Source organism: Ambystoma mexicanum, chromosome 1q (assembly GCF_040938575.1).
Source record: "Ambystoma mexicanum isolate Mex_15411 chromosome 1q, UKY_AmexF1_1, whole genome shotgun sequence".
NCBI lineage: Eukaryota > Metazoa > Chordata > Amphibia > Caudata > Ambystomatidae > Ambystoma > Ambystoma mexicanum.
Window position 1 is genome coordinate 1,208,474,695 of NC_090922.1, and position 20,490 is coordinate 1,208,495,184.

The 20,490-nt window shown below is 44.2% G+C and overlaps 1 protein-coding gene across 7 annotated transcripts in view; it reads right to left on the reverse strand.

The window, feature by feature from the left end:
* MIER1 (MIER1 transcriptional regulator) overlaps window positions 1-20,490 on the reverse strand; it is an 846,254-nt gene that overhangs the window by 720,179 nt on the left and 105,585 nt on the right. For all 7 annotated transcript variants that reach the window (XM_069641951.1, XM_069641950.1, XM_069641954.1 and 4 more), the window contains one exon: window positions 19,553-19,577. In XM_069641951.1, coding sequence (XP_069498052.1) covers window positions 19,553-19,577 — 25 coding nt within the window. The remainder of the gene's footprint in view (window positions 1-19,552; window positions 19,578-20,490) is intronic.

Below are 20,490 nucleotides of genomic sequence, written 5' to 3' on the forward strand. Positions count from 1 at the left end.
TCAATTTGCTGGCATAGCAATAACGGGTGTTCGATTTTCTAGCTTCCCTGAGTATGTCCATGCACCTCTGAGGGAGCTGTAGGTGTCCAAACTCTATGGCCTCAGGAGCCAGGCTGCTAAATTGTGGGCATGAGTGTAGGGTCTCCCCCCTGTCCTGAGACAACATGTTGTATGGGCAGGGTAGTTTTACTGGTGGGGAGAGGGACATTTCCATCAGATGAACGAACCAGGGTTGGCGGGCCCACATGGGGGCCACCAGTATCATGGTAACTGGTTCCTGGTGCATAGTGTGCACTATCTTGTTGAAAAGGGGAGTTGTGAATTGCTCGCCCAGAGTGCACGGACAGTCATCAATCACCAGCGCAGTTGCAGAGCCAATACTTTGAACGCAGGTAGATGACGCAATGACTTACAACCAAACGCACGCTTAGAAAATAATGAGCACTTATACGGCTTTTTATTCATAGCTTGGAAGCAACAGGTGATAACACAGAAATAAATCACAGAAAAGAGAGAATTCAAAAGAAAATACATCACTGTGGGCGTAACTGAATCCCTCATCTCGCCACAAGCAGCTCGAAGACCCCGGTAACAGCCAGGCCGAGAGCACAACAGCCCACAGGGATGCCGGGCAAAGGTGTCCCCCTTCCGACTGAGGTCTTTGTACTTATCTCGTCTGACCGCTGAAGGGTTCTGCATATATGCACTCCTCAAACAGGGGTGACAATTTCTCGAACCTTCTAGCAATGCGCTTGCGCATTGATAAGTGATCGTTGGTTGGCAGCTGGGTCAACCGACAGTAACCTCAAGGAGCAAAGCGCTTCCCTCCTCTCCTAAGAATAAATGCCATGGAAAACAGTTCCATAACTCATAACAAGACATAACAAAACCAGCTTTCCCAGCAGAATGTCCTTGACTGGCTGCATACCAGGTTTGGAAAACATGTTTTTTTCAGCAAAGCAAATTCAGCTCTCAGCAAAGTAAATACAGCTTTTCACTGAGGCATGGAATAAATATCCATTATGGCTCTGCGTGCCCCCAGAATGCACTGCGCACCAGCGTCATGTTTAAGCTCAAGCATAACAATTCCACTCTTGGATATTTATCTTCCATAGCCCAGTGGCAGAGGAGCCGGTCTCTGGAACCGACGAAACATTTGAACTAAGTTGGGAATGCATTAAATACAACAACAAGTTATTATGATAGTTAATACAATACAAATGTAAGCAAAAGCGTAACGCAGTGTTCGCCCAATATCAGGAATCCATGAAAATAACCAATCCCACCAATTTCCCAGTATGATCTTGGGACACTTGTGAAATGAGATCCCTCAAACCTCGAATATAACTTTCAATGGATCGTGAATGGTCACTTAGATTGAAACAACACATACCTTCAACTGCGTTACAACCTAAATTATGCTTCTGCAATAGATAATCAACGGCAGCCCTGTTTTGCCAAGTGCTTTTCTAATAAGTTTGCTGTCAAGGAGTAACTCTTCTAATGCCTGAGAAGTATGATTGAGTCCTTTTACTACTAGACATGCTAACTTGATTAAAGATTGGTAACCCCCCAGCAGCTAAACCCCAAACTCCCACTAATGAAAGGGTTAACGCTAGAACCTCAGCCTTTGTTAGCAAATGCACATGTGAATCACAATCGGGGGATAAACCCACAGACTCGAAAGTTGACCTTTTGCTTCGAGATATTGCTGTGTGTAAAGGGAACATCATTAGTCCTAATTGAGTTAAGGCACATGGACCTCCGGAAAGGTTAGCTGGAATGTAAATGTATGTGATGTTGCCACAGGAAAAGAGCCATCCTGTTGGAAGTTTCACATGATTCAGATGACTGGCAGCTATCACTGTATGATTACAAGACATAGTGTTATTCATAGTGGTACATGTGCTGGAACTCGTGAACACAATCGTTTCTCTAACACAGTCTGATTTTGCTGTTTGGTTAAATTGAGCTGTTGGCATTTGCCAATTTCTTTTGCATTGCATGTCATAAGGTAGCGCACATCGCCTTGAGTTATATTGTAGGTTATAATACGTGTCAAGTTTCTCCATTTGCGATCCGTTTCCTGGCAAAACCTGCAGTACTCAGACTGAAAAGGATTACCTAATATCTAAATCTTGAACCAAAGAATCATTGTGCGTGATGCCGAAACTGTGCTTCAGAACCGGAACTGGCGCTGGCACCGCTGCTAAACAAGCAGTCAGTAAAGCTTCAGCATTGGGCACGTCAGTGAGGCAAAAGTGCGTAATGTTGAGCACCTGTTGTGCCAAATACATCCACATATTCTCCGTTTGGGTGATCATTGGAGAATATTTTCGCCGTCCTGAAGACGCCTCTTGCATAGCTGGCATCAATGTTGTTTTCACTTGCGCCTGACATGTTTGCCGCATTCCACGAATCCATGTCTTCGGTCTGGCTGGCTTTTCGGCAGAAGGCTGCTTTTGGACATCATTACTCATTATCGGTTTCCCCTGGATCACTGATACAGATGTGACATTTTTCATTGGTAGCAGCATGCCGTTTGACTCTCCCGAACGGAGTCCATTTAGTCCCACAATTACACCAGCCAGACACAGGATCTACAAGGCAAACCCAGACAAGAGATATCAGTGTTGTAAATCACTCTCTTAGGTAACATTTGTCTGCGGGCACATACTGCTATTTCTTTCTACCAGGCTCCATCACTAAGACTACTTGGTCTTTGTCTGATGCAATGACATCTGCGGGCACTGGTGGGCCACTTGGCCTTTCCACCCACACCTTCGCACCTGGTACCATACTGTCTGAAGAGCCAAAACCATGATCCCCTTGGGTAGTTAACACTGTAGGAGCCTCCCCCTTCTTAATCATGGACAACTTAATAGGAATAATAATTAGTTGGGCCACCCGATCGCCCTTGTGGATCGGTAACAATTGGTCTCCACTATTCATCAGGATGACTTTGATCTCGCCTTGGTAATCGGCATCAATGACCCCTCCAAACACTTGAACTCCCTTCAATGCTAGGCCAGATCTAGGGGCAATCCATCCCATATGCTCTGGGGGAATTTGTACTCCAATCCCGGTTTCAATTACAACAATCCCTCTTGGGTCTAATCTGATTTCCTCATGGGAATGCAAGTCTACCCCTGCTGACTCTGGAGTCGCCCGATAGGGAGCTAAAGAACCCAGGGTAATTTCCCAGTACAATAGGGTTTCTCTGAGTTGGGTTGAATCTGTAAAGCAGGAGTCATTAGCCGCATCAAAGGAGTTTCATGCTCATGCACAGGCCTATTGTTTAGCACTTGCACTGTATCAAACACACAATCACGCCAGCCTGCCAAATTGCCACCCCTGTTTCAGGAGTGCATATATGCGGAACCCCTCAGCGGTCAGACAAGATAAGTACAAAGACCTCAGTCGGAAGGGGGACGCCTTTGTCCGGCATACCTGTGGGCTGTTGTGCTCTCAGCCTGGCTGTTACCGGGGTCTTCCAGCCGCTTCTGGCGAGATGAGGGATTCAGTTACGCCCACAGTGATGTATTTTCTTTTGAATTCTCTGTCTTTTCTGTGATTTATTTCTGTGATATCACTTGTTGCTTCCAAGCTATGAATAAATAGCCGTATAAGTGCTCATTATTTTCTAAGTGTGCGTGTGGTTGTAAGTCATTGCGTCGTCTCCCTGCATTCAAAGTATTGGCTCTGCAACTGCGCTGGTGATTAATGACGGTCCGTGCACTCTGGGCGAGCAATACATGGGGTGTAGACAAATTTCCCTGACCATTTTATCTAGAGACCGTCCACTTGGAGGGGGTACCTGGAGGCGTAGTCTTGGCATTGGGTGTTCTCCGGAGTTACGAATAGGTTGGTCTCTGGGAAGCCCCATTCTGCGAAGAGGTTGGCCATGATGTCTTCATGCAGACGCCATTCGTATTCTTCGGGCAGAGGAAAATCTCTGCTGAGCACATCTGCCAGAAGATTGAGTTCCCCTGGAACATGTTGGGACAACAGAAACGTCTTGTGTCTGAGAGCCCATATCCAAATGTTTTGGGACAGCTTGGATAGCCCTGGAGAGTGAGTGGCCCCCCCTGTTTGTTCAGGTAATACATGGCTGTAGTGCTGTCTGTTGGAACCAGCACTGTCTTCCCTTATAGTTGCATCTGAAAGGCCTTTAATGCCTTGAACACCGGTAATGGCTCCAGTAAATTTATATGGTTGGACGCTACTAGAGGGGCCCAAACTCCATGTGCTGTCTGATGAAGCAGGTGAGGCGCCCCACCCCCCCCCCAGCCCTTTGAGAGATGCGTCTGTCGTGAGAGTGGCTTCCACTGCAGGGGTGGGACGGTCTTCCCGTTCAAGAGGTTTTCTCTTGACCACCACTGCAGCGAAAGAACGAGGGCTGCCGAGACAACTACCAGATCTTCCCATTGTCCACTGGCCTGACGCCACTGGCTGTTGAGCCACTTTTGCATGGGACGCATGCGCAGCCGCGTGTGGGGAACCAAGTATATGCACAACGCCATCATCGTAGCAAGCTCATGGCTTTGCGCACCGTCACCTCCCGACTGGCTACATATTGAGGGATCTAAAAAAAGCATGTTCTGAACCCTCTCATTGGAGGGGAAGACGGGGCAGTCTTTCGTCCAGATTAGAGCTCCCAGAAATGGTTTTAATTGACTGGGGACTAGACTGGATTTCTCATCATTGATAGAGAAGCCCAGACTGAAGAGAAGGTCTACGGTCAGAAAACATGTGTCGTACGAGTCCCCCGTTATGAGGCAGTCGTCGAAGTAAGGGTGAACCGGGACGGATAACCTGCGCAGGTGTACTGCAGTTACTGCCAGGACCTTCGTAAACACCCTTGGCGCCAAGGCGATGCCGTAAGGGAGTACCTTGAATTGGTAATGCCTGTCCTCGATCATGAACCTTAGATATTTTCTGTGCGCTTGCAATATAGAAATATGAAATTATGCATCTTTCGTGTCCAATGTTGCCATGTAGTCCCGCCGTTTTAATAGTGGGATCACCTCCTGTAGCGTTACCATGCGAAACTTCTGAGGTTTTATGAACTTATTTGCTGGGTGCAGGTCTAGAACAGGGCGCATGGTGAGGTCCTATTTGGGTACAAGGAAGTTCACTGAATAAATATCCTTGTTTACCTGAAGATTAGGGACAGCTTCTATGGCGTCCTTAACCACCAGCAGGATCTCCAGATGGTGCGGTGACAGGCGCTGTGAGCGCAGTGGTCTGAATTGTGGAGGTCGGGCGAATTCCATGCAGTACCCGTGGGCGACCGTCTTTATGACCCACTGGTCTGAAGTTATCCCCTCCAATGCCATGAGGAAAGATGTTAAGCGCCTCCTGACCGGAGTGACATGGGAAGGGACCTGGATCTGATGCTCATTTCTGACCAGAGGCTACAGCTTCTCTAGGATTGGGGCCTCTACCTCTGGCTTTGCCGCATCGCTGACCCCTTGGAGGGTAGTATGCAGGACTTTATGATGTCTGTCCGGTATTTAATTTTCCCTTGCCATAGCTGTTCTGACTTGCACAGGACTGCCCTCGAAAGGACCGCTGAGAGTAACTTCCTCTCTGGTGGGGAAGGTCTTGAGTGCTTTGTTGCAGAGACTTAAGAGTCTCATGCTCTTTTTTGGCTGTTTCTAGCGCCTCATTGAAGAAGCTAACCTCTTCGGAAAAACAGTCAATCAGTTTATTGATGAGCGAGGCCTGTGTTTCAGCCTTAAACCCTGAGGTATGCAGCCAAGTATGCCTTTTGAGTAAGGTTCCTTGGGCCAGGGACCTGCCTGCTGTTTCAGCCATGTCCAGAGTGTTCTTTATTACATTCTGGTTCACCTGCCTTCCTTCGGCTACAATAGTAAGAAGCTTGGACTGAACGGGTTCTGGGACCTCCTGGAGGCCTTGCTGAAGTAGGTTCCACTGAACACCAGCATAACTCGCCAGCAGCGTAGTATTATCCGCTATACGCATCGTATATTCGGCAGCCGAGGTGTCTCGCTTGCCCAAGGCATACAGCCTCTTGGGTTCCCTATCCTGAGGTTCCTCCCCCATGGCAAGGGGTACTCCTGCCCGTTTCCAGGTGGTAGTCACTACCAGAGAATCGGGGGTGGCGTGCCCATTAATGTACTGAGGGTCCAAAGGAGCTGGCCAAAATAACTTTTCAACTCTTGGGTTCACTGCCCGGGTTTGAGCTGGTGACACCAGGGAGGGAGCCAATCTTCTCTTGATACAATTAAGGAGGGGAATGGCCTTGCTAGAGGGAGCTTTCTCCTTAAGAATATACTCTACAAAGTCCTGCTCAGGCACTGCTTCTTGAGTAGAGATTTGAAAATGCTCAGCTGCCTTCTTTAACATGGTATTGAAGAAGGCCATCTGGTAGTCTACTGGTGAGGCCTGGTGAGCCGGGGTGGATAGAGAGGAATCCAGGCACAATACATCAGTGTCCTGATCTTGATAGGGAAGCATCCATGGGTCCGTGCCCACTTGCTGGGTTTCTTCTCAATTGTCCGTAGCATCACTTGGTCCTCACCGTAATTCTGTAGGAAGGAAGGTTCTTCATCTTCATTGTAAATGTCCCTATAAGTGTCCATCTGGACGATGTCTTCATGCTGGAAGGGGAGAGAAGGCTGATCTTCTTGAAAATGTGAAGCAGATTGAAGATTAGGCTCTCCGCAAGATCTTTTCGGGGAAGGAAGTGCAGAAAAACGGATAATTCTTTCAAGACGGTCCATACACCCTTCAAATTTCTCCCTAGTCCATTTAGAGGACCCAGAAGGGCCTACGGGTGGAAAAGCGTCGTCTTCTGCCCTTCGGCGCCGAAAATGTTCTCTCAGGGTGTTGGAATGAGGCGGACTGTCCTCCTAGGTATCTTGAGAATCGGGTCACCATGGCGTATCCATGGTGTGTCCGCAGCCTGCCCCATGTTTTTCGGCGGAAGAGGAATAAGCCCAACCGCTGAAGTAATTCTCCTGATGCTGTGTTCGAACACTGCCAAATCGGCGGGAGTTAGTGGGTCCAAGGGACTATCGGTAGACTTATTACCTTCCGCAGCGTTATAGGGCCTAGCGGTCAGTTTTTTGCCTTGAGACCTAGTCGTGATTTTTGGGCCTACCGTAGCCTTCAGGACCGTCGTAGCATCTGATTTCCACGCTTCGACGTGTAAACTTGATTTAGGGGTAGCGCCCTTGTTTGTCTTGGAATGCCCAGTCGCAAGATGCTGCTGCGGATGCGGGGAAGGCTTTGGATCTGCACGATCCGAGGAAACCGTCAAAATTCTCGACAGCCCTGCTGGCGCTTTCACCTTTTTTGACGTACCCGTCGAAATAGGTGTAGGGGCGGTGTGCTTCGTGAAATGAGATTGTACGCCCCTGTCGCTGTCCCTAAGCAAGACCAGAGTCAGGCCTTAAAGGGTCGGGGACGGGTGTGCCGGACCTAGAAGGTCTATCAAATCCGGAACAGATGTTTGGTCATCAGAGGTAACCCCGTCACTTTCAGCGGGGGTGGAGGAGGGGGGGTTCCACCCATGACATAGTGTACGCAGCCCACCTCTTTACACGCCAATCCTTAAGGGTCTTCAGCCGAAGGAGTTTACAAGCGGCACAACGCTTCTTGTCGTGATCTAAGGGGAGACGGGAGTTGTACGTCCTGTGTCGTCCTTCCAAGGATATCTGACCCTACACTTAGGGCAGAACCTAAAAGGAGTTCTTTCCATGGCAAAAGGGGAAGATGACCAGACCTAGAGGGGAAAGAGGAATCACATACCGGAAATATGGCCACCCCGACCCCACTCTCCCTACTGTAAAGGCCGGCCAGAAGGCCCGGCCACGTGGATGCCTCAGCCGCCGGATCATAGGAACCGAAATCCACCGTTGTAGACAAGTTCCCCCGTAGTCTTCGTCGAAGTTGTTTTTGGCATCAAAATGGCTTAAGGGGGAAATAACCGACAAGTCGGGTTAGGATAAACAATGTCCCTTATGTAAGATCTCTGCTATAAGGCGACCAGTTATCTGGGCGGAAAAAAACAATCTGAGGGACCTCGGCGTGTGAGGGATTTTGAGTACACTACACGTCACGATAGGGATAGTGTTACAGACATGCCTATGCCGATGTCCCCTTTTAGTCCCCGAAAGACAAGATGCAATACTCCACAGTTACCACTGGATGTCGGACCATATGCACAGCATGTGATTCTAAGCAGATTAACAAGCATCAGAAACATCATTACATACAACTGTTACCATAATGTATAAACATTACACTGTCTCCGGCACCCCTACATCCTTTAATTCACATACTATTGTCTTACCCACTTCCACTTAGAAAGGATTGTTCCACTGGCAATGTAAACACAACATGTTTAGAACATTGCCCATCCTGCAAGCATTGTGCACACAGCACACTATGCAAGCACATATAAGCTACCCTTCAACCATACCCTGTAACATACTGACAGTATACAAGCATTGCACCCAGTGCCCACACAGCAAGACTTTTCACTGCAGCATCTCCAACCACAGGGCACCGCCATAGAGGTATGCAGTAACAAATCTGCAAATTGCACTGAAGATCTTTGGAAGGAGGAAAACTACTTGGAGCCAGCTTCGACAAAAATGCTAGTGACCTAGCCGTTTTAAAAGGCAATTATATTTTTCTGAAGCTCCAGACAAGGGTGGTCCATGATCTTGTCGAGGGCAATTGAGACACGCGCTACAGGCACAAATCGGCCCATCTCCTATTTTCAACTGCCTCAGTCCGAACAGGCCAGCTGCAGACTGCAACCGATAATGAGCGACCTGTTTAGTCTATGCAAGTCCGGTGTGAAAGACTTCCTGTTTACATTCTGGCAGAAGCCTATCAAAATCGATAAGCTCTGGTTGGAAGCCGATAGGAGCGCCAGAATTACTGAACAGTCAGGCAATCACCCGCTCATGAAAAGCTCTTTCTGCTGAAGGCAATTCCTCCTACTGTTATCTCCCAATTTGGACTCATCTGCAGAATCAGAACGGTGCAGAGCCGGAACAGGTGGAGACACAGGCGGCAGTCCAGGTGGCAAAGCGGTATAAGGAGGAAGAGGTAGAGTCTGTAGACCGAATCAAAAGGTGCTATATCTGTAGGCAAGGACACGGGTGCCTGTGGAGGAGGGTGCAAGAGAACAACACTAATCATGGGCACAGTATTAGATGCACAAGAAGGACTCAGCAGGAACGTTGGCTAAGGCAGCAAAATCTCCTCAGGAAGTAGCACAAAATTGCCTGGGACTGTTTGAAAACACAGAATTTTGCACCAACAAAAAAACTGTCCTCCGACGGAGGCTGCTGTGTCTGAACAATAAGCTACTGGGATGATGAATGGCAAGGCAACACATGAGCAGGTCTGCTACCCCCTCCTCCTCGCCAGCTGCTCATTACTCTAAAGACTCTTCTCTTTTTATTCTATAGGATTCATCAGCGGCTTTTGACACTGGATCATACTCTTCTCCCATCCTCCTTTTGGGTTCTCGGTTCTGTTTTGTCTGGGTTTCATTCATATTTATAGAACCAAACATTCTGTATCTTGGGCTGGGTCCTCTTCAGACACTACCTCTTCTACACGACGCTCCCCAAGGTTCTGTTTAAGAACCTTTTCTTTTCTCCCTCTACACAGCTCTTGATATTATCTCTTTTTTTTTTAATATCCCATCATTTCTATACGTATGATACCCAGCTTTTCGATCCTTTTAATCTTATATTGATAATAATCTTACCTCATCTTCTAGCTATTAAATCCCGGATCATTAACTTGTCTTAAATACTACTAAAATTGAAGTTCTCTTTTCCCCCCCATCTAATACTATTCCTTCACCTCGACCTTGTCCAATTTCCTCCTTCACAACTACCCATTTCATCTTCTGCTCGTAATCTTGGTCTTTATCTTGATAAAGATTTATCCATTTCTCATCACATCTCCATTACTTCACGTGCTGGTCGCTATCATCTGTTTAACATTCGCAAATGTCCTTTTCTTACGTTTGATGCAACCAAGCTTTTGATTTCTTCACTTATCTTTTCACGATTATTCTATTGCTCTGCCACACTCTGGACGGTATCAGGTAATAATGTCCCCATACAGAAGGACACCTAGTGGTGATTATGTAGATTTGTATTACAGAATGTTGTGTGATACTACTACCTCCATTTTTTGTGTGATCTGATGGCCTAAAATAAATAACTATTTTTATAACCAATTGAATTATTGTTTGCTCTGAACGCCCCTGGCCCCCCAAACACTCTCCTGAGACTAAACCTGGAGGGCTCATCCACATACTTTGATAGGGTTTTGGCTAACCTCTTTCAGCTCCTTGATCATCATAACTAGGGTGGCCTCCTAAAAACTGTCCACCAGGCAAGATTCTAGAAAATCCATTTCAACAAAGGCGGCGAGCACTTAAGAGTATGGAAGATAGAACCAGTAGTAATGGGTGCCAGTGTGGTTCTGTGGCAAAGGATATGGGTTGACAATAACCCCAGCAATTATATGATTAGGTACATAAGATTCCATGTTGTGCCACAGTACTGTCCTTACTTTCACTAATCCGTATGAGAATGTATGATAAAATGGTGCCTCCCTGCTCATATTGAGCGTTAGCCTTAAACAGTTGCATCCTCCGTCTTCCTTGAAAGGCTTGACAATTCAACTAAAATGACAAATGTCACCTCTGAAGAAATGTTCAATGTAACCTCTGTGCATTAGTTGCACTTTTTAAGTACCTTACCCTTTCAAATTCCATTAAGAAATGTTTTTAAAATAAATCGGAGTCCTAGGTTACACTGCCATCAAGAGAGTCCCAAATTAGGCACAGATAGCGTCACATCATCACATTTGTTTAAAGGTAGTGCAACATGGTCTGAATAGGATTGTAAGTTTTGGCTAAGTAGTACCATGATAGTATAACATGAATAACCTTCAAATGCACGCTGATGGCCATACAGTAGTAGACAGAGTACATTAGATATGCAATTATTTGGCACAGGCTGTCAGAAAAGTGGACTGCCTTGCATGTTGCAGCAGCCAAACCCCTAGTTGACAATACTGGGCTCAGATTTTACTTATTTCCCTCAGATTGTTATTAACAGAGGGTGACATTAGGAGACGAACTGTAATTCGTGTAATGGGTAAAATCTTTCTAGTACCTTTGGAAGAACGAGGACACAAATGTGTAAAACGGTTTTGTTGAAGCAGCAATACTTAGACTTAAGGAGAATCAGTTGTTAGGAATTGGATAATGAATGGGATGGTTTTCACTACAGACAGAAAAAAGTTCATGCGTCTTCCCTATGTAACTAAATGCTCATATGCCAGGCAACTTAGGATGTGAGCCTTTTGTTCTAATTGAACAGCGAAGGGTTGGTGAATGTTACTTTCTCACTATATGCAAGGAAGTAGAAGGTCAAGCTGGAATGAGCCAGTGAAAGTAATGCTTCCACCCTTTGATCAATTCTCAAACACTGTATATTCAGGGGCGAATCTGTCACCCACAGTTGAAAGATGTGCTTTGCAGCAAATAACAGTCTAACAAAGGTTGACTTCTGATCAAGTCAAGATCCAAAAGGGAGCCGGTCCTTTTATTTTAGTTTATCAGGAAAATTTTAGAAAGACGTCATAGAAAGCAACACTTCTTGGGTTCAAGTTAGGAAAGCAGCTCCTTGTCAAAGAGAAATGTCAGAAGCAACAATTTTAGAATAACAGGAAGGGTAGTAGACTTTAGGTCAATTATTGAAAATCTGAAATCTCAATTGATCGAAATACTAAAGAAGGGAGAACACTTTAAAAAGAAAGAATTGTGGCCACAAAACTGGAAGACAATGCTAAACTATAAGTTTGGGGCCAAAGTCATTACATGTCCCTCCCTCAAGTCCCAGCACAAGCCCCTCCACCTCCTATGCCACAACATGCTCCACTTCACTTCCACCAGTGAGCGGTAGAGTATTTCAAACCCAGCCATCAATTACAGGGATCAAAGATAATAGGTTACTGTGAAGAAAAAGATTATAAAATGAGAGCACAAGTATTGGTCTGCTAGCAAGTAGCGCTGTTATGCCTAAGCCCCTTAATTTCTGACCATACAGAGTTCATAAAACCGTAAAAATCATAACAGAGGGGTGATGGCAATTACTGCATGAATCATGTAAATGTGTCTTCCAGATTTCCGTCTAAAATGAGCACCAGAAGCTTCAGTCATAGTTCAAATAATCCATTGCTTACCAAGTCTTTTACCTTTATGGTACAGCTCAAATAGCCACAACGTATTTGACAATCACATTAAAAAAATGAAGACATCCAAAAGAGAATAAAGTTGTTTTCCTATTGTAGTAGCCTATATACGCAGTCTTAAAGGCATCCCCCTTTTATAATGTGCCACTTTGCAGACACCTTATAAAAAGCCCTGGAAACTGTCAAGAAGATATACATAGGGTTTTTTTGTCTTCATCCACTCAATCTCTCTACTTCGCAACTTCCGGTTCTTTGGGGTAAGAATGGCACTAGAAACCCTTAACTCTTGTCAACAGCTTCAGCACTATCCAGGTCATCGGGCCTCTCTGGATCGCTAGACTAAGGCAAAAAAATGAGGTCTGTTGGGGTACTTAATCTGCATAGCAAGGAAGACCTAGAACGTGGAGTGCAAAGGGCAATCTCAGTGTGGAGCTATTGTGGCAGACTGAGGCACGCCATAGGCGGCTTCACCGAGAACTTCACTGGTAAGGTAACCCATCAGCCATTGAGGTTGATCAGTAAGTGGTCTGAACAGGGCAGTTTATTTTTTTGACCAGCTACAGGCTATATACACTTGAGGTGCTGAATGTTCGCTAATTAAACAGCCTGCTAGTGTAAATTTGATATCTATTTATAACAAGGACATACAGTCCATGGATAGACTGTACACCGAGTTACTTAGTACGTTAATATGCATTTTTATTGCAATGTGTACATCGTTCATACGCACTCATGTGCCTAGTTAAGTCTTTGTTTTGATAAAAATACTAATATATAATTCAATATCACTGGGTAGCCTTCCCAGATTGGGGTTCAGAAAGTAGAGTCTACTACGTACAGCAAGGTATCCTCTTGAATAGTTGGTCATTTCTGATACAGTGACCTAAAATTCAAGGAGGGCGGCCTGGTTTGATCTACTAATCCGATTGAAAAGAGACATGCGAGGAATTAAGCTAGATCACAGCAATTATCGCCCGGGGCCTTCAGGAATGAAGACAAGTGCGTGATGTCTGAATCAGAGGACAAGTATAGCAGTTGTTCATGCTCACCGATGTCGCATATACGGAAATCCCTATACATCTTGAGTAAAATAGGCAGAAAGACATCATAAAATCTCGATCTTTGATGTAATGCTTTTGCAAGTTCCATATCCGTGCTTCACTGACAAATGGGAACTTGCAGTTTGTTCTGATGTGCCGGCAGGCGGCTGATCAAAGAGCAAGATCTATAGAGGACTTATTATCCCTCAAACATCAGTGCAGTAGAAGATAAAAATGGCATATTGTAGCTAACAAAATGTAACAAAGAAAATTGCAGTTCTTATTTACAGAGAAAAGCAAGCCAAGTCTTGAATGGCAACGTTAATATATCCTAAATTGAAACCAAAGCCATCCAACAGCTTGTTTTCAAAGCAAAGCTCACCAAACTCCACAGTTAGAACTGCTAGTCGGGCCAGAACAAATGATAGTGTACAAGAGACTAAGTGATACTTTCCTAGTGCTACTATGAGGGAATATAAATTGGCTTCTTTATCTTCAGAAAGGAACATCTCCAAGAGAATGTGATCAAATCTAAACAATTGCAGCAATATTTACACAGCACACCGAAAAGTGATCAGTATTTATTTTGCAAAGCCCCATTATATTTGTTCAAACAGAAGTTCTATTTACATATAAATCTAGACACAAATTACGTACACGCCCACGTATGTTTCAACATGCCCCCACAAATCTATAGTATAAATAGCAAAGTACACTACAAATGTGAGAACAGGATTGACATTTTAAAAAAGAAAATGTATTATTTGGTTTAATTGCATTACAATTTTTACAAAGGAAAAAGTGCCTTGACGTGTCTTGTGAATTTTATCCATTTGTCCACTAGTCTTAAGAAAAAGGAGATGCCATAGGGGAGGAGAAAAGGAAAAAGATGGAGAAAGAAAAAAGAAAAAAGGGTAAGATCTTCTTTGGTCCCTTGTTGTTTGGCTTCGCTACTCCAGACCAATGTTTTCCATAAATATGGCAACAGCGATGACCCATTGTATCTTTTCTACAATCATTAATACGGCCCACCAGGTTTCCTCGTTATTTGTGGTTGAGGACTTCATTTTCCCCCCCAAAGTATGTGGATCTTGCCACCTGTAGCCCCGGGCAATTTAGTAAAAGGTGTCTGGTTGTTTCCACTTGATCTCCGAGTGAACAGAATCGACATTTGTTGGTACTGGACTGGCCTCTATCGCCCTTATCTCATTAGTTCTCAGCAAATTTAGGCTAATTCTCAAGCAAGTACGACTGAGTTTTTTGTTTGCGAATTTGGTCAGGTATCCTCCGACTTAGTCGACTTTCATTGGGTACGTTGGAAAGCTCTAGTTTTCAGCTACCTCTAAGGTTTTAATCCAGTCAGTTTCAAATCAGTTTCCTTGTCACCTCATTCGGGTTTTTATGAGGTTTTCTTCTTTGGTATGTTTTCTTTCCACCATTCATTTCTTTGTTAATGATAAACATTTTTGGTCTTGGTTGAAGGATGACTTTTCTGTATAACAGCAGGCTGTTTCTTACGAACGTGGCACTCAATGATGTCATGCATAGGTCTCGTCTGGTGAGAGGCAGTGAAGTTGAAAGTGGGAGGCAGAGAGTCTACCTCCAAAAGCTCCCCTCGATCTTCGGCCAAATTTTTAGGGGGTTTGGGGCATTGCCTCTGTGCCGTATAATAGACTCGGTACAACCTTGGTTTTAAAGAAATTCAATGCTGGAATAAGCGAAAAGCATCCATATTTTTTGTCCACTGCCTTGGCCTAGGTGGTCAAAGTTTTCAGCTTTTCAAGAAGTGTTGCCTGCATAGGAGCTTCTATGATGTTGCTGCTCATAAGAAGCTCCTAGATACTTAAAGCTGATGACCCTCTCCAGTTTTGCTTCTGACGCGAACCAATTTTCCTTTTCTGGTTTCTTGGATGATTTTTCAAGCGTCATATTTTTGTTTTAGATTTGTTCAACATCAGGTTGTTTTCCTTCAGGTATTTTAATAGAGGGTTTAGTTGTCTTAGCAGACCAACCGCCGTTTGTTCCAAAAGGATGACGACATCTGCGTAAAGAAGTCTAGAGACCTTTGATTTGCTCATTGTAAACAGAAAGATCCTAATTTCCTTTTCGGTATCTTCAAAGTCCACCATGTAGGCATTGTATAAGTCAGGGACCAGCGGACATCCCTGTTTAACGCCCCGGGCTGCTGGGATTTCCTTTGATAAGGGTCCAGCTCGACTGAGTCTTACTCTCATTGAGGTCTCCTGGCAGAGTGCTTTAATAGGGCCCAAAAGCGTCTTCGGGCAGTTGCATTTGTTAAGCTTTTCACAGAGGCGATCCCTGTTGACCTGGTTAAAAGCTTGGACCAGATCAACGAAAGCCATGAACGTTCTGGATCCGCCCTGTAAAACCTTTGCTGATAGGCTGCTCAGCAGGAGAATGTTGGCTGTCATGCCTATATTCTTGACGAAACCGCTCTGATAGTGGTCGATAAAGTCTGAATCTTTTAACCACTGGTGAAGAGCGTCCAGGGCACAAGACCCAAATACTTTTCCGATAACATCGAGAAGCGCTATTGGGCGATAAGGTAGTGGGTCTTCCTATGCACCTCTTAAAAATTGGCACAACGTTAGCCGTCTTCCAAGTAGATGGTATGGTGTTAATTTGGTTCCAGTTTTGGAAGATTTTTCTAATGAAGGGCCCATTCGCCGGGGTTGGTCTTTAAGTCAATGTTAGATATCCCGTTCAGGCCCGGGGCTCTTGAATTTTTCAGTTTGATTTTTGCCAGGATTGTTTCAGTCACATGGAATCTCCCAAGTTTTAGAGCCTTGTGGCTGCGTGGCTACTATTTAATTTGTCAGAGATTTGTATAGTTGTAAGAAGTGTTTGACCCACTTTGCTTCACTAACATTGTTTTGAAATAAGTAGTTGGTTTTGTTGGCTTCCTTGTCAATAACCAAAAGTCTATTTTTTTCCCCCACATACTGCACGGAGCATCCGCTCTGAATCAAGATGGTACATTTTAAGCCGATGTTGTAGGAGCCAGTTTTTATAACTTCGTTCCTCCAGCCTTGCCTTTATTTGGTTTACCAGAGAAGTTTTCTTTACTGCACGTTTAGTTTGTCTCAGAATTCTTCTCTGTTCAACTAGTTGTTGGTTATACATGCGAGTGTGGGATTTTAACGATTTGTCCTTGCGTTTCTTTTTCACACAGTGCATTGATGGAAGGGGAACGTAGTCCACTTCCAATTTCAGTTTAGACCTGAAATTATCATGGTGGATGTTTGTCTGGTAAACTTCTGTCATTTGTCCAATTGTGGTTTCAGACAATTTTAGTCGGTATCCACTAGTATCAACTTCGATTTCATGCATCATTGGAGGCCTCAGAAAATGTAAAGCCTCCCAAGATGTGACCAAGATGTTGTGATCACCATTTACTGTTTTTTCCACTCTAAATGAAGTGATCAGAGCAAGTAATTCTTTGAAAACGTTAAGTGTGGTCAATATTGCCACTCTGATCTGCCCGTTCCCAAATTGGAACATAGGAATTTGTGCTTGATCTTGTTTGATGTAGATTGTGTAGGTCTCTTTCAACCATCGGGGTTTCCCACATTCTGCCTCATTTGAAAACCGGTAACGTTTGTGGCAAGTGCGGTTTCTGCACGCCAAGTTCTGGGCATACTGCATTCAGGTCCCTATTGATTATAACATGGTTAGGTTGATAGGTCATGCTCGTTTTGTCAAGCAATTTCTCCATTGCAGATAAGTATGAGTCGTTTGTTATAATACTTGGGTTCCAGTAAGTATTGACTAAAAGGAGAAAGTCCAACGATTTCTTGCGGGGCAACACTTCAGAACGTTGCCACGTGACCAGTGAGGCTTAAAGCAATGGTGAAAAGAGGATTTGTGCCATCAGTTCGAGGCCACAGCATGAGCAGATTGTTGTCAAAAGACCAGCAGACGACCAGTTGGTGCCTTCTATGCTGGTGTAAAAATGATCTCCTAGCCGTCCAAATATGGTTTTGATCCAAATATGGTTGACGTCAGACACGTCTCCTGTAGACACAGGATGTCGAACTTTCCAAGGTTGACGTCGCTTTCTGTGGTTAGATGACCAAACCATCTGGTGTTCCTGGAGCCCATTAAGATAAAGTTTCTGACGTCTGGTGAAGGGTCCTCAATGGTATCGATTCTAGGCTTTGGGGCACTCCAGTTGTTTAGTTGCTAGATGTCAGACTTATTTAGCAAGGCCGCTGGAATCCATGTATTGTGTTACCGTTTATGACCCTGGCCAGAAGAACACCCTGACCCTGAAGAGTGTCCTGTCCCTAGTGCGCGAGTGGTGTACCTCCTTTCTAAAAGGCTAAACAAGGAGGAAAGCTAGCCCTTACTCTACAATGAGCAATGGGTCAGTATTGCCAAGATCTTACATAGGCTGTCCCAAGTAAGAGGATACAAATTAGCATAAATACAGTATGTTGGAAAGAACAAACAGGGGATTTCCAATGCTTTATTCATCCTCCGTAGTGTGTGCTATCCCTACCCATCTGTAAATGGGTATCAAGCAAGTCTAGGTTGCAAACCGTTGATAAAAACAAAAACTTTCTATTTTGTTCATAAATTTTGATATACTATATATAAAGGCCCATCATTGCATCATATAGATCCTAGGCATTAAGAGAATTGGTTGTTCTCAACAGGTGTCTCCTATAAATTAGAGGCATCCATGAACTGTCAGGTCGACCGGTTTCGATATCTTGCTCAAATCTACTTCATCAGGACCAATTTCTTGTCTTTTGAGATTTAATCTTCTATCCGCCCAGTGTGGCGGTACCAAACATCCCACCTTAAGAGTTATTCATTGGCAGTGCCTTGTTACATTGGCTTTCTCTTTATTTCAATTTTTTTAGCTTCAGTGCTGACAACAATATGGCTGAGGCCCTCCCAAGGTGTCCGTGTAGGCTCAGCGCTGTCCACAGTGGGCTGAGAAGATTAATGCAGGCAGGGAATATATACTGGCAGAGACTGGCTAGTCACTGAAGCGCTTCTCTTGGTGGGATGTGGGGTAATGCAACACCGGGCAGATAGTAGATTAAATCTCAAAAGACAAGAAATCGGTCCCAACTAAGATGATTTGCGCAAGATAGTAAAGCCATTCCTAGCCAATCCCAGCTCGCTATGAGCCTGGAAACAAAAACAGGTCATCCATTACTCATCATCACAAACAAAAAAGGGGTTCCATCTACAAATAAACATGAACATCGGTAGGGATTAAAATATTCAGATCTGAATTATAGTCCTTTTAACAGAGACATCTGTTGTGGTACAATTTTAAGAATCATTGCTGAATTTTCAGGAACACGTTGCAGGAAATGCACTTTTGTTTTTGGCTTAATGGCCCAGTCATTATCTAAATGATGTCCTTCTTTAGCAATATTCATGCTTGTTTATCACTTTTGGTCTGTCAAGGAGGTTGCATTGAGGTTGCCCAAAGGAAACTAGTGTGAGCAGGTCAGTAGGCGGACCGTGTGAAAAAGGGATGGGCCCTGAGATGGGGGATGTACCAGTTTGAAAGCCAGATCCATTCCACAGAGGAAAGGCAACAAATGTCCCCTCCCTAAGCAAAGTGCCTATATAATCATTGTATATCTCTGTATAAAGATGTGGCCCAGTTTCCTTTGTCTCACTTCAGGCCACCAGAGTTTGCAGTGGACTGTTCACAACAGGATATCCCTCCAGACAGCTTCAGTCATATGCCTGTAACAGAGAGAATCGCTATCCAGAGTAGCAGCACCTTCTGCCGCCACCCTCTTCACCCCACCCCCTAACTAAGCATTGATGTTCAGATAGCGTTTGGCTCATCAGAATAGGGTGACCTCCTAAAACCTGTCCAGGACTGTTCTGAAAACACCCTTGAAAAGTCTTTGGGAGTTAGGCGTGTTGAGGCCACCTATGACGCTAGCCAAGCAAAACAAAACTCGAAACCTGTGAAGATCCATTGTACACAGGCAAAATGAACACAATATTGTCAGCAGATCTTAGCGGCTTTCCTTTTTAGCTCTAGTTGCTATAAGGTTATTCACCAAAAACAATCAAAACAATGCCAGCATGCTCTTAGTCAAGCAGTTCTATTTTCCTATGACCACATGAATAAATATTATGATGCGTGTATCGGTTTTTATTTATCCAAATATACATTGACTGTTACAGAATTCACAAAGTTTTAGCTCAATAAATTTAAGTACAGTAAACCTAATCAACTTTACCTGAATTTGGAGTCCCAACAGGAGGCTAGAGAAAAAAGAAAATATTTGAATGTTAATGTTGCCATGCTGAAAAATGTATACCAATTTAAAAATATAAAGGATAACTAAGTTGCAGAGAAAATGTTACTCCGGATCAATCCGGATTAAATATCTGAAATAATAGTTCATGCCCCTTTTATATGCCGATTTAATTGCAATATTTTAAAACAAATGGGTATAGAGTGCACTCTTCCTCAACTCCAATACTGACCTTCTCACCTCATGCCTCACAACTCACAATTGTGGGGTTCTCTCTGACAGCAATCTAAAACATCAACAATTCTTTACCTCTACTACTTCGGCTGTTGGGGGTAAACTTCAAGAATCAAAATAAAGATTTGATGAGCAAGATCTAAGAGCAGCTCTTGGGGTATTGGGCATTAAGGAAGCAGGAGCTAGTATGTAGCATGTCACAATCTAACATCCACATGAGAAGTAAATAGTGTGTCCATTACAAAAAGACCCATTATGAAATATATTCTACCATTATTCTCAAAATGTATTCTACGTGTATACATTCTCAACCACACAGTAATATAAACATAGCTATGTTTGTACGGCACCACTTGGCCTGTGGAGTCAAAATGAATTGCGCATAGATCTCGTCAAACTAACCAGTCTCTTCAAGGCAACAATCGGGAACTAAATAGCTGCCAGAAATGTTGATCCCAGACTACAGAATATTGAAGTATGGAGAAACAGGGTAGGAGTGCATATATATATATTTATTATGGTGTTACAACTAGTAAAATTAAGTATTATTAAATATGAAGGGGACATGAAATGGACGTCTTCTCTCCTTCTCTCCTCTTCCAACTGACATCCGAGCCAACGTTCCAGGCCTCTTCACCTCGCTTTCTTCCACGTGCGTCCCCTCGTGCAGATGCACGAGCTATGTA